This window comes from Erigeron canadensis, chromosome 3 (assembly GCF_010389155.1).
Source record: "Erigeron canadensis isolate Cc75 chromosome 3, C_canadensis_v1, whole genome shotgun sequence".
In the NCBI taxonomy this organism is placed as follows: domain Eukaryota; kingdom Viridiplantae; phylum Streptophyta; class Magnoliopsida; order Asterales; family Asteraceae; genus Erigeron; species Erigeron canadensis.
In genome coordinates this window covers 19,762,330-19,784,619 of record NC_057763.1, presented here as the reverse complement: position 1 = coordinate 19,784,619, position 22,290 = coordinate 19,762,330, and the positions used below count along the sequence as shown (strand labels likewise).

The 22,290-nt window shown below is 33.6% G+C and overlaps 4 protein-coding genes across 7 annotated transcripts; all 4 read right to left on the bottom strand.

The window, feature by feature from the left end:
* Nucleotides 1–308: 308 nt before the first annotated feature.
* Nucleotides 309–3,705, bottom strand: LOC122594220 (receptor-like protein kinase 5). The gene is made up of 2 exons (XM_043766690.1): nucleotides 959–3,705; nucleotides 309–853 (listed from the first exon to the last, which is right to left on the bottom strand). Exons 1-2 carry the CDS (start codon nucleotides 3,579–3,581, stop codon nucleotides 468–470), a joined length of 3,009 nt encoding a protein of 1,002 aa, XP_043622625.1. The 5' UTR covers nucleotides 3,582–3,705; the 3' UTR covers nucleotides 309–467.
* A 2,695-nt stretch (nucleotides 3,706–6,400) lies between these two features.
* On the bottom strand, nucleotides 6,401–11,108 carry LOC122594222 (lysosomal Pro-X carboxypeptidase-like). Its single transcript, XM_043766691.1, has 9 exons — nucleotides 10,716–11,108; nucleotides 10,450–10,636; nucleotides 10,176–10,312; nucleotides 9,970–10,082; nucleotides 9,639–9,876; nucleotides 9,204–9,359; nucleotides 9,007–9,086; nucleotides 8,876–8,925; nucleotides 6,401–6,522 (listed from the first exon to the last, which is right to left on the bottom strand). Exons 1-9 carry the CDS (start codon nucleotides 11,106–11,108, stop codon nucleotides 6,401–6,403), a joined length of 1,476 nt encoding a protein of 491 aa, XP_043622626.1.
* Nucleotides 11,109–12,842: 1,734 nt separating this feature from the next.
* Nucleotides 12,843–16,968, bottom strand: LOC122594537 (lysosomal Pro-X carboxypeptidase-like). Of its 4 annotated transcripts, XM_043766981.1 has the most exons (9): nucleotides 16,570–16,968; nucleotides 16,312–16,498; nucleotides 16,043–16,179; nucleotides 15,850–15,962; nucleotides 15,518–15,755; nucleotides 15,061–15,216; nucleotides 14,882–14,961; nucleotides 14,756–14,805; nucleotides 12,843–13,083 (listed from the first exon to the last, which is right to left on the bottom strand). In XM_043766981.1, the coding sequence occupies exons 1-9, from the start codon at nucleotides 16,966–16,968 to the stop codon at nucleotides 12,962–12,964; spliced, it is 1,482 nt and encodes a 493-aa protein (XP_043622916.1). In that variant the 3' UTR covers nucleotides 12,843–12,961. The 4 variants fall into 4 exon arrangements, 1 of the variants encoding a protein (XP_043622916.1); XR_006323030.1 differs by lacking the exons at nucleotides 14,756–14,805; nucleotides 14,882–14,961; nucleotides 15,061–15,216; ... (3 more) ...; nucleotides 16,312–16,498; nucleotides 16,570–16,968 and adding an exon at nucleotides 13,159–13,199 and having other exon boundaries at nucleotides 12,991–13,083; XR_006323029.1 differs by lacking the exons at nucleotides 14,756–14,805; nucleotides 14,882–14,961; nucleotides 15,061–15,216; ... (3 more) ...; nucleotides 16,312–16,498; nucleotides 16,570–16,968 and adding an exon at nucleotides 13,208–13,363 and having other exon boundaries at nucleotides 12,995–13,083.
* Nucleotides 16,969–19,644: 2,676 nt separating this feature from the next.
* Nucleotides 19,645–20,570, bottom strand: LOC122593967 (mitochondrial import inner membrane translocase subunit TIM17-2-like). The gene has a single exon (XM_043766443.1). The coding sequence runs from the start codon at nucleotides 20,509–20,511 to the stop codon at nucleotides 19,900–19,902; it is 612 nt and encodes a 203-aa protein (XP_043622378.1). The 5' UTR covers nucleotides 20,512–20,570; the 3' UTR covers nucleotides 19,645–19,899.
* Between the last annotated feature and the right edge of the window lie 1,720 nt (nucleotides 20,571–22,290).

The window sequence follows — 22,290 nt, the reverse complement described above, 5'->3', positions numbered from 1 at the left end:
AAAATTCATAAACCTAACTGAAATAGGATCCACTTTTCGCAAATCCTTCTATGGTGACTCTTTTTTGTAGGAATGGTGGTTGACTAGAATACTCTGCGACTATTTTTCCACTTAATCACACCTTTGTTTCTTTTTTTCCATGGTTATGTTTATTGTAAGGGTAGTTTTAGCAAACATGTATCATGCTGAGATGCGATTAAGGAGTTTCACTGAACAATTTATGTTGTTTGAAGACTTGTTTATATCAATAAAATTTAATTCTGGTATCAGTTCTTGAGTTATGAATTCCAAGTTGGCATTTCAAAGGATACTATAATTCAAGATTATATTTGCTAAACTTTAAGCTACAAAAAACTCGTATGAAAGGTATGCGTGTGTATACTAATAGACCCCGAAGGTCAGCCAGCTATTTAGTATTACAGTATTACATATGAGCCACACTTATGTGCAGTCATAAAGTAACATACTTAGACATTTTCAAGCTTGAGGAGGGGAAGATGATCAAGTACATCACTTCCATTCTTCTCCATTTTTTCTTCCATTGCTAGGCTGCAACGTAGCAGCGTCTGGCATACTTCCTTCATGGAGGGTCTGTTGGTTGGCAATCTACTTGTACACCATAGCCCAAGTTTAAATACACCGCTCATGGTGTTCAAGTACTTGGGCTCATTCACTTCATCATCTAAAGCAGCTGATATTGATGCACCACTTAGGGCTTCTTGCCAAGCCCATTCGGCCAGTGATGAATGCTCACTGCCATTGCTGGCCTCTTTTCCTGTTGTCAATTCTAACAAGATCACTCCAAAGCTATACACATCAATCTTGTTGTCCACTTTAGTCGTATGAGCATATTCTGTAATAAAGTTATATATGTTATAATATTATATTAGTTGGCAGTAATATTTAGATAAAAAAAGTGCTAAGCACGTCATGGTTTGGTGAAACTGTGAAATTATACCTGGAGCCATGTATCCGAATGAACCAGCCACAGTTGACATTGTGTTTAGCTCACTGTCCTTGGCTAAGATCCTGGCTAACCCAAAATCAGCAATCTTAGCATTGAAATCACCATCTAAAAGCACGTTGCTTGACTTCACATCTCGATGGACCACAGCCGGAATACAATCATGGTGCATATAAGACAAACCTCTGGCTGCTCCAAGTGCTATCTGTAACCTTGTAGGCCAATCAAGCACCACATGGCGAATAGAACCAGTCAACCCACGGTTTGATTGAGCCTGCTTTCGGTGCAACCAACGGTCCAAACTTCGGTTCTCTAAGTACTCGTACACAAGAAGCTTTGAGTTGTCACGTGAAATGCATCCCATTAATTTGACTATGTTTGAGTGACGGATCGTGCTTAGAATCTCTACTTCTGCTAAGAACTCTTTTTCAAGCCTTTGTTCTAAGTCTATTTTAGTTGAAATCTTCTTTACCGCAACAAAATCGCCCAATCGGTTCACTGGAATCCGATACACCTTTCCTGAACCACCATGCCCAATGACGTTGCTCTCCGTCAAACGAGGCAAAATCGTGGATTCTGTGAAAGTCAGTTTCTGGAATGAAGTGAATTTCCATTTTGAATCCAAATTATACTTCCTTCTGCGGTAGAGAACAATGACATATCCTGTCATTAGTACTGCCAAAAGGAACAGTATTGCTGCTATAACCGCAATAATCATCACATTTTTAGCTGAAATCTTGCTAGATGATCCGGATTTGGTCCTGGAAATGCAAGAATTGAGGCCTAATGATGGGTTATTTGAACAAAGACGAGGATTATCCAGAAAACTTCTATCAAAAGCACCATTATCGAGCTGACTCGGGATGCTTCCACTGAGATCATTGGCTGAAAGATCAAGCACAACGAGCCGTCTACCGAGCTGACTTGGTATCTGACCCGAAAGATTGTTTCTTGACAAATCCAGCACTGTAAGACGTTCTAAGAACCCGAGACCAGCTGGAATCTGGCCAGTTAGCTTGTTTCTACTGAGATTTAAGGTATTAAGTGAACTCCAGGAAACAATACTTGTCGGAATTTCGCCTGAGAGTTGGTTCCCATCCAGCAACAAGGTGTCTAAAACTGGAAGTGCTGTTATATTTCTTGGAATTACGCCATCTAGTCGATTATGACTTGCTCTGAAAATCCTTAGACTTGTCCAAGAGGATATCCTGGTAGGAATTTGACCTGAAAATCTGTTATTACTTATATCAAGTGTTGATAACTTCGGCGCCAATTCCTGTGGTAGTTCTCCGGAAAATGAGTTATCATTAATCAGCATTGTTTCTAATTTTGAAACCTTCCACAATCCATCAGGGATATCTCCTGAAAACTGGTTCCCATAAACCTGAATATTCATCAAGCTGTTACAACTTCCAAGTGAATTCGGTATCTCACCTGAAAGACTATTCTGGTAAGCAATCAAGCCTTTGAGCTTCCCATTGTAACACAGATTCTCTGGTAAGTTTCCTGTGAACTTATTTTGGAATACTTCAAATAATTTCAGGTCAGAGTACCTTCCAAAATCAGGTGGCAGTGGACCCGATAGGTTATTCTCAAAAATTCGAATGTCAATTAAGCTAGGCAGGCGGCCGATACCAACAGGAACTTCACCGGATAACTGATTCAGCATGAGCGTCAAGTTAGACAAACTCTCAAGATTCCCAAATCCTTCGGGGATTTTTCCAGTTAACTTGTTTGCAGAGAGATCAATGACTTGCAATTTTGTTGCTTCAATAGAGTCAGGAATTCCACCTGTTAGATTGTTGTAGTAAAGATAAACTTCTGTTAAATTCTTTAACAAGAACAGATCACTCGGTATTGATCCAACAAGATGATTAGCAGACAAATCTAGCAGCTCAATAGCCACCAAGCCAGATAAGTTTCCGGGTATTTCTCCTATTAAGTTGGCTTCCGTCATGTGGAAAGTTCGAAGCTTTTTCAACCGAGTAAAACTCTCGGGAAGTCTTGATGGTGTAAAGTCATTAAAACCCAAATTTAGCACTTCAAGGTCGTTTAAATTTCCGATTTCCTCTGGATAACTTCCATTAAATAGACATTGATGCAGTTGAAGTGATGAAAGCTTTGATAATCTTGAAATCGCCACTGGAATGTCACCAGTGAAGTTATTACCAAAGAGCCTGAGGTCCCGTATCTCAGGCAATAACTGTGATATATCATCAGGGATTCGTCCCACTAACAAGTTTTGAGACAAATCAAGGTATTCAAGTTTTTTGCAGTTATAGAGAGATGTTGGAAACTCTCCTGTGATGTAATTGTAATTTAAATCAATATGGGTCAAGTTTTTAATATCACAAATGAAAGGCGGAACGGGTCCAGTGATATCTGTGTTTTCTATTTTGATCCTAGTAATCGTGTTGGTGGTACACGTGATCTCCGGCCAGCTACAAGGGTTGGAAGATTGGTTCCAATGGTTGAGGATGGTTGGGTTGGACCAAAAGCTTTTAATCTTTAGAAGAGTATTTTGGTCATTTTGGATGTTATTGGCAATTGGTTGTGAAGTTGCATGATAACATAGGAGGGATAGGAGGATGAGAAGGGATGGTGGTAGTATTGACATATTGGTTGATTATGGTGCCAAAAATTGGTGGTTTTTTGATTATGGTATGGACATAAGGAGAGTGAGTTCTAACGAATCTGCACAAGTATGGATGGAATCATATCAAAATAGTAGTATATTAATTTGAGTCAAATTTGGCGTTAGTGCACATTTGACTACTATTTTAGCACTAGAGAATAGCCGGAATTGTCCTTGAATTTGCGGGTTTTAGAATGGATATATACCAATAAATTAAAACAGGATTGAGATGTTTTTTAAATGACACATGACGTAATGTTTTATCGACGCGTGTCCTTTTAATTTTTTTAGTTTATTAAATTAGTTTTTTTTAATTGTATATAGATTCGATTTCCTTTTTAGACTTATAATTAAACTCTAACTCTTGATTTATAGATATAAAATGCATTATAACCTTATTTGATTGATGTTTTTTCATTATTAAAAATGTTTTTCTTTCCTTTTTAATTTTTCAACTCTTATTACTAATAAGTTATTAACATGAAGATTTAAAAAATCTGAGTTTACGATCCGAAATCACAAGGTTATTTGTCATTACTGTTTATTATAATTTAGCTTCGATAATCGGTTTACTTTAACCACAAGTTATTCCACACCCACGAATCATTTATGAGGCATATTCGAATTTTTGCCATCATCCACCATGCTTATAAGTTTTGATTTTGATGTGATTGTAATATTTTAAGGTAAATTCAAAACTCTAACTAAACATATATTATATATATTATTACTGTTTATTATAATTTAACTTCGATAATCAATTTACTTTAACCACTATTTATTTCACCTTCACTGATATATTCAAATTTCTTTATTATACTAACCTATATATAGTTACATTCCGACGATTGGCCGAGCGAATAAGTAAACTTCAAAGTGGATTTGTTGTGCAAAGAGAATCGTATATATAGCTACATCGTATTAGGACTGGTGGATTAACATATTGTATTATTTTTATTTTTATTTGGTCACATTCAACGGTATTGACTTATAACTTTAAAAGGAGTTCTATGTCATTTTATAAATTATATATGAAAGTTCCTCTTCCTTTCCATATCCATCATTATCACTAACCTGTCTCAACCACCATGACCTAATATAGATACGACTTATAAAGTATCGTATAACATTCAACATGTAATACAAGTAGTATTGTCGGCTTCTGCCTCCTTCGATTTACTCTTGGTTGTTGTCGTTACCATTTTTTTTGTTACAGAGAAGATTGGAAGGTCAAAATCATCTTATTATTGACCTAAGGGTGTTAGATTGGTTTGATTTCTCGGTTATTCGGAGTATTCGGTTTAGGTTTTGCGGGTTTTATTTTTGGAGCTCAATCGAAAAACCGAACCAAACACCCAATCTAAAATCGGTTTCTGTCTTGGCTTAAAATTGATAAAAACTATTATAAATTTAGGGGAGTTTTTTCTTTACTAAATATACGGAATAAATACTCAGTAGAGATGTGAAGTTTACCATTAAAGAAAAAAAAACTAAAGATGTGGAGTTTAGTCGAACAACAAACATGTTTGAAGTTTATTATTATTATGCTAATATAAACCTCAATAAAATTTTACTATAGTTTGTATGTCAAATAACATACATAATTTCTCGTAATGAAAACTGCATTTCAGGTTAAAACCGGACCCAAAATCTGATTCAAATTGGTAAAGTTATAGTTTTGTTTCGATTGAATTCGGGTTTTGAATTATTTGTTTTTTGAATTGCAAATCTCTCTACCTTTTATTAAGATTTATTTGGATTCGAGTTTAACATTCTTAAAACATAGTTTTACTTAATTTGTCTTTTTCATTTAGATAGAAATCTGGAAAGATGGAGTCTAGAAATAGAGGAAGTACATAATCAGTGACGCATGAATCACTATATATCGCAATGTAAAACCAATAAATTAATATAGACATATTCCATGTAAGCTGACGTTTCTTCCAGCTTATCAAATTTCTTCTAGAATAGGGAGTTAATTTTCAATACACACGTACGGGTTGTTTTTTTTTTTTTTTAACAGTAGTGGTGATTAGACTCAACGGTATTGTCTCTTTATCGTCCGGTAGAGATCGACCACGTTACCAGTACAATCAATCCAAGGGCATGACTGGCGATAGAAGTCTCACTATCGTTATGGAGGAAACCAGTTAAATGCATGGAAAAACCCCTATGCCCCACCTCATTAGTAAGGACTTTCCAATATGTATTTCATATGTTTCTAATCCGTGACTAACATTTAGCTGAAAAGCATAAGGGGCATAAATGTCCAGTTGAGCTAAATCCCAATGACACAAGTACGGGTTTTTAATATTCATATCTAATTAGCATCATTATATGCGTGTTGTGACGATTTTAATTTAATATTTTTTAAAGCTTTTAACATATTATATTTTGTTTCATACAATGAGAGGAAAGACTCAACGGATATAAGGCAGTTTCGGTGTGTAGATCAACAATCATCTGTATTATATAAATATAGATGTGTTTATATGTATTTGTGATATATTTATCAGGAGTAAAACGGCTATGTCAGCTTTTTAGTTAATAAAAATAAAATGGTAACAGGTTACATTATTTGGACAAAATAACAAGTTCAGTATATACAATGAACATATTTAATATTTGGGTAGAGTTTGATACATTTTGAAGCTATTATCTCATTTAAAATAATGGCTTGAAAACATATTGGGCTACTAAATAGACATTGATCGCCATCAACTTTTGTCTACTATTCTTGTAGAAGTTGTAGTACATCGACACATTATTACTCTTACTCTTAGATGATCTTACGACTTCAACTAATTGGGAATAACATATTTGGATAGCCATCCTTGTATAACGTTGATCACCGTATCTCGTTGAACAATTAACCAATCCGGATCCGTAGCTATTGGGGTATTCATGTCCAACGCATGATTTCCTAAAAAAAAAGTAGAGGAAGAAAAACTAATAAAAAAGATAATGAAAGATTATCTCGAAACTAAACATTGTATTTTACCATCTAGAGATCAGGAGTACGTACTCAAGTGAAAAGAATATATGCAAAAATGTATAGTTATATTAGGTTTTTCATTTGGAGGCGGTATATATATATATATATATATATGACATATACAATAATAACTTTTAAATCAACTACTTTTACAATAATAACCACACCATCACCTATCATGCTGCCGTCATCACTGTCGTATTGCTTGAGTAAAATGCTAGTTAAGCATAATACTGTATCATTAACAGAATCGATATATCAAAATTACCATTCATAGATTTCCACCCTCATTTGTAGTCTTTCAATATAATCGAATTTTGTTCATATTACTATTATTGAAACGGTCACGTTATACATGTAGCCGCTCACGTCATTCATGTTACTGTTCTTGGACAACAATAACACTTCATTGTTATTAATGGTAAATTAGACGAATACCCGTGAATAAGGCGGTGATGGAAACGTCAATGTGATGATGACAACGATTGGTGTCGGCAATGATTTGTGTAGGTTGTTAATGTAGAAGGTAATATAACTATTTTAAAATTTTTGTGAAAAATATTATAAATTAATATCATTAAGGGTATATTGGGTATTATATAGGCTCACGAATAATGTTAGTGATCTTATTAAAGATATTTTGGATAATTTAAAAATTAAAAAAATTGAAAGGGAAAGAAAAAGTTTTCTTCATGAAATAGTAAAAACTTGGTCATTTGTTTCTAACTTTCTATTAATGATAATCTGACCAAAGTTTTTTTTTATTAATTACTAATCAAATTTTCGGTCACTGTCGTATTGCTTGGGTAAAATGCTAGTTAAGCATAATACTGTAGCACTAACAGAATCGATATATCAAAATTACCATTCATAGATTTCCACCCTCATTTGTAGTCTTTCAATATAATCGAATTTTGTTCATATTACTATTATTGAAACGATCACGTTATACATGTAGCCGCTCACGTCATTCATGTTATTGTTCTTGGACAACAATAACACTTCATTGTTATTAATGGTAAATTAGACGAATACCCGTGAATAAGGCGGTGATGGAAACGTCAATGTGATGATGACAACGATTGGTGTCGGCAATGATTTGGGTAGGTTGTTAATGTAGAAGGTAATATAACTATTTTAAAAATTCTGTGATAAATATTATAAATTAATATCATTAAGGGTATATTGGGTATTATATAGGCTCACGAATAATGTTAGTGATCTTATTAAAGATATTTTGGATAATTTAAAAATTAGAAAAACTGAAAAGGAAAGAAAAAGTTTTCTTCATGAAATAGTAAAAACTTGGTCATTTGTTTCTAACTTTCTATTAATGATAATCTGACCAAAGTTTTTTTTTATTAATTACTAATCAAATTTTCGGCACTACGTAGCGTGCCGCCTATCTTCATGAAATATTAATGTTATTTTAATGTGCTTGCGTTGAACCTTCAAACGCTGAAGTAACAAACATTCTGTCCGGTATAGCTTTGTTTAAAAGTTTATCATATCAAATATATTTTTATTTATGAGCAAAACCACAATAGTTTCCGTTTGCTCGTTGCATGGTTTCAATTGGTGCGGTTACATTTAAATATTGATGATTTATGTTTGCTAAAAATTTTGACATATAAAATAGATACTTATTCAAATGCAATACCATAAAAAAGAATACAAGTTTTTACTATTTTGTTTAGAAACCTGAAAACGATTATGTTTATTAAAATATTTAACGTATAAAATAGATATTTATTCAAAGGCTACCACCAAAAGTAAAAGTAGTTTTAATACATTATTTGGAAACCCAAAAAAAAAATTGTAAAAAAATCAAGAATGAATTTGTAATTATAACCCGAAAGGAATCCAACTTGGTAAAATCTGAATATTGTTACAAAAAAGGATTAACCTTTTCAATATAATTATTTGGAAATCTAAAAGGAAAAAATATGAAATAATCCAAGAAGTAACTTGTATAAAAAAATCCAAACAAAATGCGATTTGATAAAATTCCGAATCATAATGTGAGTTGTAGCATGGAGTGCGAGTTACTATTCATATCCCATTCAATTATTATAGTATATAATAACGCATTTATCCTAGTAATTAATCATAGCCATTAAAACTATGTTTTATATAAATCATTATTTATTCTATTATTTCACATGCTTCTTTGTTTACGTTCATCTGTTAACAAAATTTTTCTTCAAACAAAAAAATACACATCTAATATACAATAGTTGATAAAGTTAGTATTTTACTGAAATGAGTTATAGAAGCAAACCTTCTAGAGTGTTTATAGCCAGGACTGAATCGGATATATTTTGAAGAACGCTATCAACAACAAGAAAATGTTTTAGTTTTCGTCCAATTTTTGGGATAAAACATATATATAATATGTAGAACGAAAATTACCCTCCAGAACTATATGGATCCCGGAGTCCATTGGAAAAGATAATGTTGCTTGCAAACCTTTCAAGCACCGTTTTAATACCCTTGTGTAACAATGTATATATAATCATATGATTAGTGCTAAATAATATATAAGTTCCCAAATGAAATGAGAATGATAGATATGAAATGGTAGAGAAGGACTTAATTAATCGACATACATAGCCACCAAATTCAAGAGAGATCTGGTAAGGTCTTGGGGTGATACCGAAGACTTGTTGGCATTCTTTGGTGTAATCTTCCAAATCGAATGGATCTGCTTGAAACATCGTATCATTTTCTCCACGCCCCGTCGGTATTACCATCTCCGTACATGACTATGTAGTAGAAACTAGTTAAATGTTATAATTGTACCAATTCGATTAGACGAAGTAGGTTTGGACCTTTTATTGAAAATTGGAAATGGAAAATATCAGGATGTTGTTTTCCAAATTTATGTTATAAAATGAAAAGTAGGAAAACTTTTCTAGACTAGTCTAGTTTAATCACATTTTCTGTTTTTCATTTTTTCTTAGACAATTTTTTTTTAAAAACAAGGGGTGTTTTATAAACCGAACAAGTAATTAAGTTTTGAAAGATATTCTTTGTTAAATTACCTGCCAATCCCATCCAGAATCGTATTGGGGGCTAAAATCCACTATATTGATGCATCTTTGTCCACGAATCGCAACAAATCCGTTGATGATCTTGTTAAGAATGTAAGTCTTTTCTTCCCCTTCGTCGGTAGCATTGCAGAAAAGCTGTAAATAGTTGCTTGCAGGGTCATCAAATCCAGCCCAGCCATTGTATCGCGCCTCCAAGTTGATTTTCAGATCTTTACTCGTGTTCAACGGCCTTAAAAAGAAATATATAAGCATTAAAACAATTAGAGAACCAAAAGAACTTCAAGAGGCTATATTCGGTACATATATAAGAATCATCAATTACATGCATGTATTGAACATCTGCGAAAGGCTTGAAAGTCCATCAGGTTGAGCAGAAACTCTATCGATTTCAAACCAAGATTCTCTTATGGTATTGTAGCAACTGTTGCTTGTTGTCTGTTTATAATTAGATGTTGCAGATGTTTTTAGAGAGTTTTGATGTAACGATTTGAATTGAAGTATATATTTTTAATTATAGTTATTGCTTACATTGAAGTTGTTCGATACAATGACAGAGAATCCATTTTCAGGAGTACCAAGCCCCGGAAAGTATAGAATTGGAGTTGATGATGCATATGCTCCGTAAGCAATGTGTGGATATTTTAAACGAAACCACGAAGCGTGTACTATAAATAAGTACGAAAACAAGTATAAGAATAATGTTGGAACGAAATAATTAACAGAGTACCTGTATCTTTCTATTTGTTGGTCGTTCAAAAAAAAAAACATTTCTCGATCTTAATAAGATCGATATATCACTTACTTCCACCTAACGAAGCACCAATAAATATGACAGGACAGTGTTCTGCTGACATATTCTTCTTAACATTGATTATAAGTTGAGCATAATCGGCTAAAGTTTGCTCTGTGGTAAAGTATCCGAGAGTGGTAGCATTTTTATATGCCTCTTCTTTGGAACCAAATGGCATCGAAGTACCATAATACCGTTGCTGCAAATATATAACTCACTGATGAATAAAATGCAGACGAATAGAAATCTAGAATGACTAATTTAATGACCCAACATACCTCCACGTACAGCAAAAGAGCATTAAATCGTGACGCAAGAACTGAGGGGAAACCCCCATATTTGACATCTTCTATGATGTCAACTCTTTCTCCTGTATAAACAAAGATTGGGGAGCTATTTGTTGGTCCGCCCCAATATTTATTCACAACGATGTAACGTTGTTGGAAAGTCATATAACTATCTGGATTGAAATTAAAATGATCCAATGTTTGTGTGTAGTTATAAACATTATACTCTAGTGAGTTTGAATTACTTACAGGGCTACCTTTTGTTGTTTTTATTCTACTAAATTCATCTAACTTTTGTGTTCGGAAACTTTTTCCGAACAAGCTAGTTATTTCTATAAAAAGGACTAAAGACAACTTGAAGAGGAAAACATCAAATTTTGCCATTTCTTTTGTGATGAGATGTATTACATGATTCATGTTCAACTTAAGTACTTGATCATTTCGGACGGCCTTCGAAATAATAATTTCTTTCAAAATAGGCACACATAATTGTCTTATTATTAGTATTAGAAATGATATATTAGTGTTTGTATTTTAGTAACATGGTATAACGCTATATGTGCAATAGACAATTCGTTAATACGGCTTCCACACTACAAATAGTTGCATTGTTTCGAGATCAAACAAATCACCTGAATTCTTTATCTCATTAAATTATGAACTCAAGATGAATCTACCCATCGGCCGACTTAACACTAAAACTTCCATTCCATTAATCATAAGAATCATATCGTATTTGAAAGTGGTCACGGATATTTAATTTCTACTTATGGTGAGGTGAACTTTCCAAGTTTGGGGTTCGAGTCTAGGTGATAAGGTGTTCTCAATTTCTCATTGATGGGTTTTAACTAGGAATCTATTATGGGAGGGAGCTCTATGATAGACCTGATTAAGATAACATATACTAGACCTCACGACATTTACAAGTAATCCGCACCTTTCAAAATAAAAATAAAAAATTAAGAACTCATGTTCTTGGGCCAAATAACAAAATATGTGGTATACCTCCAAGTTTTGGTAGAATTGGATGCACATTTTGCCCCCACTATTTATAAAAATAACTAACGCCAAATTGACAGTATGCTTGTACATGACCCAAAGCTTGACAATTGGTAAACCCACGCATTGTATCTCGCACAATAAAGTGGAAAATGTAGAACTTTTTTTTATTATGACTTTATGAGATCAATTTTAACATGAAAGAGCATTAATTTGAACCCCCATGCCCCAAATTGTGGATATGGAAACAGAATCCATAGGGCAAAACAGAAAATTACTTAAAGCAGAACAGAACCAAATACAAAATTTGAAATCTCAGACCCAAATGACACGAGCAAAATTCTCATGAGCCTAGAAATCAATACAAGAACAGGGCAGCATACCCAAACCCAAGAAGCTGAAACCGACTTACTACAAACCTGGGTCAAAACTGAACAGAGCAACCTCATTTGACCCGTACAGAAGAGAATTATGGATATGGAAACTGACTCCATAGGGCAAAACAACAATCCAACAACCCAAAAATCAACATTTTGTCTATACAAAACTCACGGATGTCATGTAGAGTTTCAGACCAGTAAGACAAGATAGCACAATTATCATATGGTGGTGCAAGACTTGAGATATCAACGAGTAGCCAAAACAAAGTAGAGCAGCGGCTAACTGCTACTAACCCTGAATGTCACTGGTCGGGAAGTCAAGCTTGGAGTTGTCAAAGAGCTAATTCAAGGCCATATAAAGAAATAACAATCATCTTTATTGTATAAATATAGATATGTGTATATGTATCTGTGATATATTTATCGAGAGTCAACAGCTATGTCAGCCTTTAACAAAAATGAAATGGTAACGGGCTACATTATTTGGACAAAATAACAAGTGATAATTGTACTATACAGGTTGATACATTTACCACAAAATGTAAGTATTACAGCACATTGTACATACAGTTAATTAATCAAGTTATGTAGTACTAATATCAATTCCCATAATATTTGGGTAGAGTTTGATACGTTTTCAAGCTATTATCCCATTTAACATAAATCAAAAGGTTGCATAACGACGGTGAAAATCAAAGAGAAAAAAACATATTGTGCTACTAAACGGTGAAAATCAAAGAGAAAAAAACATATTGGGCTACTAAACAGACATTGATCGCCATCAACTTTCCTTGACATTCTTGTAGAAGTTGTTGTACATTGACATATTATTACTCTTACATGATCTTACGACTTTAACTAATTGGGAACAACATATTTGGATAGCCATCCTTGTATAACGTTGATCACGGTGTCCCGTTGAGCAACTAACCAATCCGGATCCGTAGCCATCGGAGTATTCATGTCCAACGCATGATGCCCTGCAAAAATAGATGAAGAAAAAGTAATAAGATATATAATGGAAGATTATCTTGAAATTGAACATTGTATTTTACCATCTAGAGACCAGGAGCAGGTATTCAAGTGAAAAGAATATATGCAAACCTTTTTATATAGAGTTTACTAAAGATATCGCATAATTGAAATGTACAGTTAGGTTTTCTATTTGGAGGCGGTATATTTGGCATACAGTAATTTAAGCGTGTTTGAATAATTGAATTAAATGAAGAGATAATTGCGTAAAATAAAAATGAACATTAATAATCATAACAGCACTAATAAAATGAATATTAATCATCCCAGTGTCAATAAGGTCTTCCTTCATGAAAGCCAAAACGATAGTTTTTTTTGTGATGGGAAACGCTGGGTTGTATTTAACGTGCATAAAAAAACTTGTATCTTCCATATTAAAAGCTTGCCCCATGATTTTCATGATAAATGTACAAACAATTTATACATCTTAAAAACAGCCCTAAAGGCTGTATTTAGCAAACCCCTTTTGTGATACCAAAATACATTGAAAAGAGGAATTATTAGTTGGGAAGATTGAAATAACGTGAATCGATTGTAATATTTGCTACTCCATAATTGCAAAGTAGTGGGAATAAATATACGATGACTTGTACTTTTCAAAAAAATATATATACTTATATCAAAATTACCATTATTAAAATTCCACCCTCTCTTGTAATCTTTTAATAGAATCGAATTTTGTTCATATTACCATTATTGAAACGGTCACGTTATACACGCAATAGCTCACGTCATTCATGTTACTGTTTTTGGACAATAAATAAGACTCGAATTTTATTAAAGATAATAGAGGAAATCCCATGTAATAAGGCGGTGACGGTAACGCCAGCGTGAATGCGTGATGATAACGACGATTGGTGTCGGCGATAAGTAGTGTAGGTTATTAATGTAAAGGGGTAGTATAGTCATTTTAGAAATTTCGTGGTCGATATTATAGATTAATTTCTTTAAGGGTATATTGATTATTCAAAAGGCTCGTGAATAATGTTATAGAGTAATATTAATTTATAATGGTATTTTAGGCAAAAGTGACAAAATTGGAGAGAAGAAAAAGAAAACTTTTTATGAAATTGTAAAGATTTGATCAATATATTGTTTCTATTTGTGATAATCTGATCAAAGTTTTCTTAAATTATTTAAGGCATTTATACTAAGTAATTAATCATAGCCACTAAAACTATGTTTTATGAAAATCATTATTAAATTCTATTATTTTACATTTATAATAACCCATATAAGTTGTAAACAATTGGGTCCAAAATCTCCGGTATTTCACATGCTTCTTTGTTTACATTCATGTGTAAACGATATTTTGCTTGAAATACAGTACAAGATTACACATTACGGGATTGGGTATTTTAAAACAAGTATTAAAGTAAAACAAATAAGACAAGATCTTGATTTTTAGATCATGGTTAAATTGATGCACGAAGATTCAATGAGCAATTGATGCACGATGATTTTCATGATGCACGGTGATCTTGAATGTAGAAACCTATTGTTTTATTTGTTTTATTTTAATACTTGTTTTATTTTAGTTAAAAGTCTAAAACCTGCACATATAATATACAATAGTTGATAAAGTCAAGTAATTTACTGAAATGAGTTATGAAAGTATACCTTCTTGGGTGTTTATAGCCAGAACTGAGTCAGATATATTTTGAAGAACGCTATCAATACAAAGAAAATGTTTTAGTGTTCGTCGAATTTTTATGATAAAGCATATAACATGTAGACGAAAATTACCCTCCGGAACTATATGGATCTCGAAGTCCATTGGAAAAGATAATGTTGCTTGCAAACTTTTCTAGCACCGTTTTAATACCCTTGCAAAACAATGTATATAATCGTATGATAAGTGTCAATTAAATAATATATAAGTTCACAAATGGTAAAATGAAAAAAAATACTCGTAATTGACATACATAGCCACCGAACTCAAGAGAGATCTGATAAGGTTTTGGGGTGACACCGAAAACTTGTTGGCATTCCTTGGTGTATTTATATAGATCGAACGGATCTGCTTGAAACATTGTATCGTTTTCTCCACGCCCCGTCGGTATTACCATCTCCGTACATGTCTATGTAGTAGAAACGACTTAAATGTTATAATTGTACCAATTCGATTAAACGAAGTAGGTTTTTTTTATTTTTTCAGGTGAAGGACCTTTTATCGGAAAATGGAAATGGAAATGAAAAATAGAAAAATATGGTTTTCCAAATTTATGTTATAAAATGGAAACCAGGAAAACTTTTTTAGAAAAGTTTAATTTAATCACGTTTTATGTTTTTCATTTTTTGATAAATTTTTCTAAAGAACAAAGGATATTTTATAAACTAAACAAGTAGTTAAGTTTTGAAAAATAATGTTGGTTAAGTTACCTGCCAATCCCATCCAGAATCGTATCTAGGGCTAAAATCGACTATGTTGATGCATCTTTGTCCACGCATCGCAACAAATCCGTTAATGATCTTGTTAAGAATGTAAGTCTTCTGTCCCCCTTCATCGGTAGCATTGCAGAAAAGCTGTAAATAGTTGCTTGCAGGGTCATCAAATTCAGCCCAGCCATTGTATCGCGCCTCCAAGTTGATTTTCAGATCTTTACTCGTGTTCAACGGCCTTCGAAAAAAATATTTAATACAGTAAAATAATTAGAGAACCAAAAGAACTTCAAGAGGCTATATTCTGTAGATATATAAGAATCATCAATTACATGCATGTATTGAACATCTGCGAAAGGCTTGAAAGACCATCGGATTGAGCAGCAACTCTATCGATTTCAAACCAAGATTCTCTTATCGTATTGTAGCAACTGGTACTTGTTGTCTGTGTATTAGAAGTTGCAGATGTTATCGGTCAGATTTGGACTATTAGTGAGTGTAGATGTAACGATTTGAATTGCTTACGTTGAAGTTGTTTGATACAACAACTGAGTATCCATTTTCAGGAGTACCAAGTCCTGGAAAGTATAGGATCGGAGTTGATGATGCATATGCTCCGTAAGCAATGTGTGGATATTTCAAACGAAACCACGAAGCGTGTACTAGAAACAAGTATTAACAAATGTATAAAAATAATGACAGAACAAAATAATTTATGAAGAACCTGTATGTTTGCATTCGTTGGTCGTTCAAAAAAAAAACATGTCTCGATTTTAAGAAGATATATCACTTACTTCCACCTAACGAAGCACCAATAACTATGACAGGACAGTTTTCTGCTGACATATTCTTCTTCACATCGATTATAAGTTGAGCATAATCTGCTAAAACTTGCTCTGTGGTAAAGTATCCGAGAGTGGTAGTATTTTTATATGCCTCTTCTCGGGAACCAAATGGCGTTGAAGTACCATAATACCGATGCTGCAGATATACAACTTGACAATGAATAAAATGCATAAGACTAGAATGAGTAATTTAACAACCCAACATACCTCAATGTACAACAAAAGAGCATTAAATCGTGACGCAAGAACTGGGGGGAAACCACCATATTTGACGTCTTCTATGATGTCAGTCGTTTCTCCTGTATAAACAAAGATCAGGGAGCTATTCGTTGTCCCTCCCCAATATTTATCTACAACGACATAACGTTGTGGGAAGGTCATGTAACTATCTGGATTGAAATTAAAATGATCCAATGTTTGTGTGTAGTTGTAAACTTTATACTCTAGTGAGTTTGAATTGCTTTCATCAGGAGATAACTTAGTTGTTTTTAGTCCACTAAATTCATCATCTAACTTATGTGTCCGGAAACTTTTCCCCAAAACACAAGTGATTTCTATAAAAAGAACTAAAGACAACTTGATGAGGAAAATATCAAATTTTGCCATTTCTTTTGTGATGAGACGTATTACATGATTCATGTTCAACTTAAGTACTTGATCATTTCGGACGGCCTTCGAAATATTAATTCCCAAAATAGGCACACATAATTGTCTTATTATTGGAAATGAAATATTTGTGTTTGTATTTTAGTAACTTAGTTTAACGTTATAATTGCAATAGACAATTCGTTTATACGGCATCCTATATACAAATAGTTGCATTGTTTCGAGATCAAACAAATATCTTTACGAGGCTCATGAATTCTTTATCGCATTATATACATGTGTAGGTTATCTAATGAACTCAATTTTTACTATATCAGATGAATCTATCCATCGGCCGACTTAACACTAAAACTTCCTTTCCCATTAATCATAAAGAAGTCACTTTTTTTTAAAAGGTCATGGATCTTTAATTTCCACGGATGAGTTTTCCCTTTAGGTATGAGGTTAAGAACTCATGTTCTTAGGCAAAATAACAAATATGAGGTATCCTCCAAGTTTTGATAGGATTGGATACACATTTTGCCCACTATTTTACTAAAATAACCAACACCAACTTGACGAGTTGACAATATGCTTGTACATGACCCGAAGCTTGACAATTGGGAAACCAACGCATTGTATCTCGCAGACTTGTACAATTAAGTGGAAACTGTAAATCCGCAAAACAAGAATAACTTCTTTTTTTTAATTATAAAATCAATTTGAACATGGAAGAGCATTGACTCAAACCCCCATGCCCCAAACTACGGAAACTTATAGCAGAACAGAGCCAAATACAAACTTAAAGTTCAGACCCAAATGACACGAGCAAAATTCTCATGAGCCTAGAAATCAATACAACAACAGAGCAGCATACCCAAACCCAACAAGCTGACAACAAACCTGGGTCGAAACTGAACAGAGCCACCTCATCTGACCCGTACAGAAGAGTTGAAGAATTATGGATATAGAAACTGACTCCATAGGGCAAAACAACAATCCAACAACCCAAAAGTCAACAGTTTGTCTATATACAAAAGACATCAACGACTCATGGATCTCATGTAGAGTTGCAGACCCGTAAGACAAGACAAGATAGCACAATCATCATATGGTGTTGCAAAACTTGAGATATCAACGAGTAGCCAAAACAAAGTAGTGCAGAAACTGATACAAACCCTGCATGTCACATTAAATCATCTGCGGTAGTAGTTAAAGATAAAACACTGACCGGAAAGACAAGCTTGGAGTTAGCAAAGAGCTAATTCAAGGCAACATATCAAAATGCTAAAATCACCTACAGATGACTAAGAACCAAGTTAGAACCTTTTCTTAGTTTAACAAAAAGAATTCTTCCTCGAATGATTTAGGTAATCTAGCCAACTCCTCCTTATACGGTCCTATGATGACAGGCAATCTAGAGATGCATCAAATCCTGAGATAAGTTTACTATAATGCGAGCATTACACATTACATTGACTATATCAACTAAACAAATGGAAATCGAATTCAGTAAAAACACAAAGTAAAAATCCACTGCTTCAGTAATCATGAAGGTAGCTAGGATAGAGCACGGCCTATAATGACATATATTCACTACAATTTTATTAAATATTAAGTCTATCAGAAAATGCTTCAAACAAGAACAACAGCCTTGGGAACTAAACAAACCAAATGAAATGAGAACTTATTTTAACAACATTAATAAGCTAACTAAGTATCAAACTATGTTGTGTGATGAACTTTCAGATGCATCAACCATATCACGTTCATATTATTTCGGGACTAGATGGGATTGGTACTGGAAGGCCGGTTGATATGAGATCGGGACCGGTACCATGTTTTGGTGTTCTACGTGATCGATAAATGACATAACCAGTCTCACACTTACCCCTACTTAAAATAAACTTTACAGTATGCTGGTACATGACCCAAAGCTTGACAATTGGTACACCTAAGCATTGTATCTCGCATAATTAAGTGGCAATAGTAAATCTGCAAAACAAGAACTAACAGAACTTCTCTTTTTACACATGAAATCAACGTTAACATGAAAGAGCATTAATTCGAACCCCCACTCCCCAAAGTAACAATTAACATCTCTCAAACTAAATTCTTATACAAAGGAGTTGAAGAATTATGGATATAGAAACTGAATCGGTAGGACAGAAACAGCAGTGGGCAATGCAAATCTCTATAACAGTCCAACAACCCAAAAATCATAGAGAAGACATCAACGACTCACGAGTTGTAGATCAGTAAAGACAAGATAGCACAATACAGATCATATGGTGGTGCAAGACTTCAGATACCAACAAGTAGCCAAAACTAAGTAGAGCAGAGGCTAACTGAACCCTGATATCACATTACTTCATTTGCGGTGATTGTTAAAGATAAAACACTTGTCCGGGAAAACAATGCAAGGAGCTAATTCAAGGCCACATATTAAATTGCTAAACCTACAGATCACTAAAAACCAACTTTAAAAGTGTTCTTAGTTTTATTAGAAGAATTCTTCCTGGAATGATTCAAGTATGCTAGCCAACTCCCTAAGTAGTAAGATGATATGCAATCTAGAGATTTCAAATATTGAAATAACTTTAGCATTACACCGACTATATCAACTAATAAAATGGAAATCAAATTCAGTAAAAACACAAAGTAATAACCCCGTGCTTCAGTAATCATCAAGAAAGCTTGGATAAAGCACAACGAATCATGACATATATTCACAACAATATTAAATATAAAGTTCATCAGAAAATACTTCAAAGGACAAGAACCACAGCCTTATTTCAACTACATTAGTAATAATCTAACTAACAAGCATCAAGAGCCAGCTCTTGAAATTAGTTTGCTCACGAGTAGTACACCCATGATTATCAAAAAAAAAAAAAAAAACGCATAAATTATCCAAAATAATTGTTAAGAAACAAAAAATATTTCAATATCTCACTTGAACTCAAAAGCGGGAGGAATAGGCGAATCAAAACTCTCCAAAACCTCAGTCTTCACACCACCCGCTTCAGGTACCTCTTTCTTCCCTTCAAACAAACCACCAAACCACGAAGAAAGCGACGAACCATCGTTCGGCATTTCCTGATCTTGACCCTGCCCATCTTCCATCATAACAAGATTAGGTTGTGGAGCACTAAAAAACTTATTCAACGTAATTCCAGCACCTTCAATCAAAGCCAACAAAACCCCACCAAAAGCCGCAGACCGGGCTGCCGGTTTAAAACCCTGACGCATCGCAAGAAACCCACCAGTTGCAGCACCAGAAAAGATTGAATTCCATGGATCTTCTTTTTGTCTGACATAAATCATTGTGCAATCAAAGGCTGAAAACAGACCACCCCATACGGCGAAACTTCCGCCGACACGTGGCCCGTTCATACGCATACCGTGTACGCCTTGAATGAAACGTTCGCCTTTTGGAGCGTTGTATATGCCTCTACAGAAGTGGTAGGCTGAACCGCCCACCGCACCCATGCCGAAAGCGCCGCCGAAGTCATCTAAGATTCGATCTGGGCAGGGTTCTCGTGAAGTTTCGGGAGTGGCCATGATTTTTGATGATTCGGTAAAGGGGGAGAAGAGGAGGGGGAATTAGGGTTTTATGAGGGTTTTAGTTTACTAGATTAAAAAATGCAGCAATGTAAAATGGGTATTTATTTTGCAATTGACTACTTAGAGATAATCGATAAAATATTTTTTTTACTAATAAAAATTTATTTAAAGATAATCGATGAAATCTTTTTCTTTTTTCTGCCATTAAAATAATTTGTCATTTAAAAAAGCATAATGTTTTTGAAAATACTTTAGTCCATTGAGTATACTTCTTAAAAATATATATTTTTTTTAATAGCAAGTTAGTGTTGTAGTTAGCATTCGAGAAAACTCAGTAACATCCAATCGGACAGTATGCAAATTTTGATGGAAGTATCAAAATATACACATACGCATTACACAATTACACAACTCAGTTATATTAATACTAGCTAATTACCCGTGTAATACGCGTGATTTGTACATTTATTTGCACTTAAAAAATTTTAATATCTGAAAACTATTAACATCTAAATAAATATTACAAACTTTTGAACCGCAATTATAATATCATATTCATTGTTAAGGAAAAATGTTTATAATTTCTTCAACCATAAAATTAAAATATATACATGTAATATGAAAGAGATACTTTTATTAAGGGACAATTACCTCTTTGGTCAAATTCAGAACCTATGGTCTTGCTTTGGACAATTTTTAACAAAAAGACCAATTTGGTCATAAAAACCGTGGCTAGTAGTAAAAAACACACGGATTAAGACCAGGCAATAAGAACTATATACGTGGCCACTTATTCTCTCTTCCCTCCCCTCTCTTCCCCCTCTTTCCCCACTCCATTATTCTACTCTTCCAATCTTCAGTAAAAAAAAAAAAAGAAACCCTAACTATTTCTAATCTTCATCAATCATAATCCTATTTCACATAATTACAATACCCTAACGATCATAATGCTGCTCTGACGACCATAATGCTGCTCGTGCTGTAACTTTTTTTACAAAATTACTAAACCCTAAAAATCTTAACCCTTCATCCATAATAATAAACATAAGATATAATGGAAGACGTTTAATGGCAATTTTAGGGGTTTTTTTCAAAACTTTAATGGTTGGATACGACAATATGATTCACAAGGTATATATGTGTTTTGTTGCTTTTCTGATTACTAATCTATAGGCTAGTATATGTTATCGATTTTTTTTATTTTTATTTTTAATTTTTCAGGCTAGTGGCTATTAAATAATAATAATAATAATAATAATAATAATAATAATAATAAGGGAACAACATGGAGCTAGGTGCAAATGAGGTAATATTCTCAAATTGTCTTATTCTTTTAAATAATATCATAATATATAGTTAGTATGCGAAAACGACATGTTTGAATTTTATATACCCTAACAAAAAGATCTGAAAAGGACATGTTTAACTTTGAAAACGTTTTTTTTTTTTTTTTTGCTTATAATTTCATATGTCTTTGCTTTGAAATGTATATACGAAAGGCAATATGATCCAGCATTGTTACGTTTTTTCAACACAGTTTTATGCAGATGATTTATCGATTAGGAGTAAGATAGGTTATCTTACCCTTATAAAGCAAAAATTGAGCGAGAATGCAAACAGAGATACAATGTTTAGACAAACCTGTTTTGGGCATTGGTTGGATATCCCGTATACGAATAATGAACCCGGTTTAGTAAACCTGATTCTTCATACTCAAATCCCTGTTGACCAGAATCTTCATGAGGAACACCACCCATTGGTGTACAATGTTCGTGG

Excerpts from the sequence above, each read along its gene's own strand:
- LOC122594220 (XM_043766690.1), bottom strand. The coding sequence starts at position 3,581 with ATGTCAATACTACCACCATCCCTTCTCATCCTCCTATCCCTCCTATGT. Across the intron at positions 854-958 it reads ATTCGGATACATGGCTCCAG|AATATGCTCATACGACTAAA; the intron begins GTATAATTTCAC and ends ACTTTATTACAG.
- LOC122594222 (XM_043766691.1), bottom strand. The coding sequence starts at position 11,108 with ATGGCAAAATTTGATGTTTTCCTCTTCAAGTTGTCTTTAGTCCTTTTT. Across the intron at positions 10,083-10,175 it reads TTGTATCGAACAACTTCAAT|ACAACAAGCAACAGTTGCTA; the intron begins GTAAGCAATAAC and ends AATTATAAACAG. Across the intron at positions 9,360-9,638 it reads ATTCTGGATGGGATTGGCAG|TCATGTACGGAGATGGTAAT; the intron begins GTAATTTAACAA and ends TCTACTACATAG.
- LOC122594537 (XM_043766981.1), bottom strand. The coding sequence starts at position 16,968 with ATGGCAAAATTTGATATTTTCCTCATCAAGTTGTCTTTAGTTCTTTTT. Across the intron at positions 16,499-16,569 it reads CTCTTTTGTTGTACATTGAG|CATCGGTATTATGGTACTTC; the intron begins GTATGTTGGGTT and ends GTATATCTGCAG. Across the intron at positions 15,217-15,517 it reads ATTCTGGATGGGATTGGCAG|ACATGTACGGAGATGGTAAT; the intron begins GTAACTTAACCA and ends TCTACTACATAG.
- LOC122593967 (XM_043766443.1), bottom strand. The coding sequence starts at position 20,511 with ATGGCCACTCCCGAAACTTCACGAGAACCCTGCCCAGATCGAATCTTA.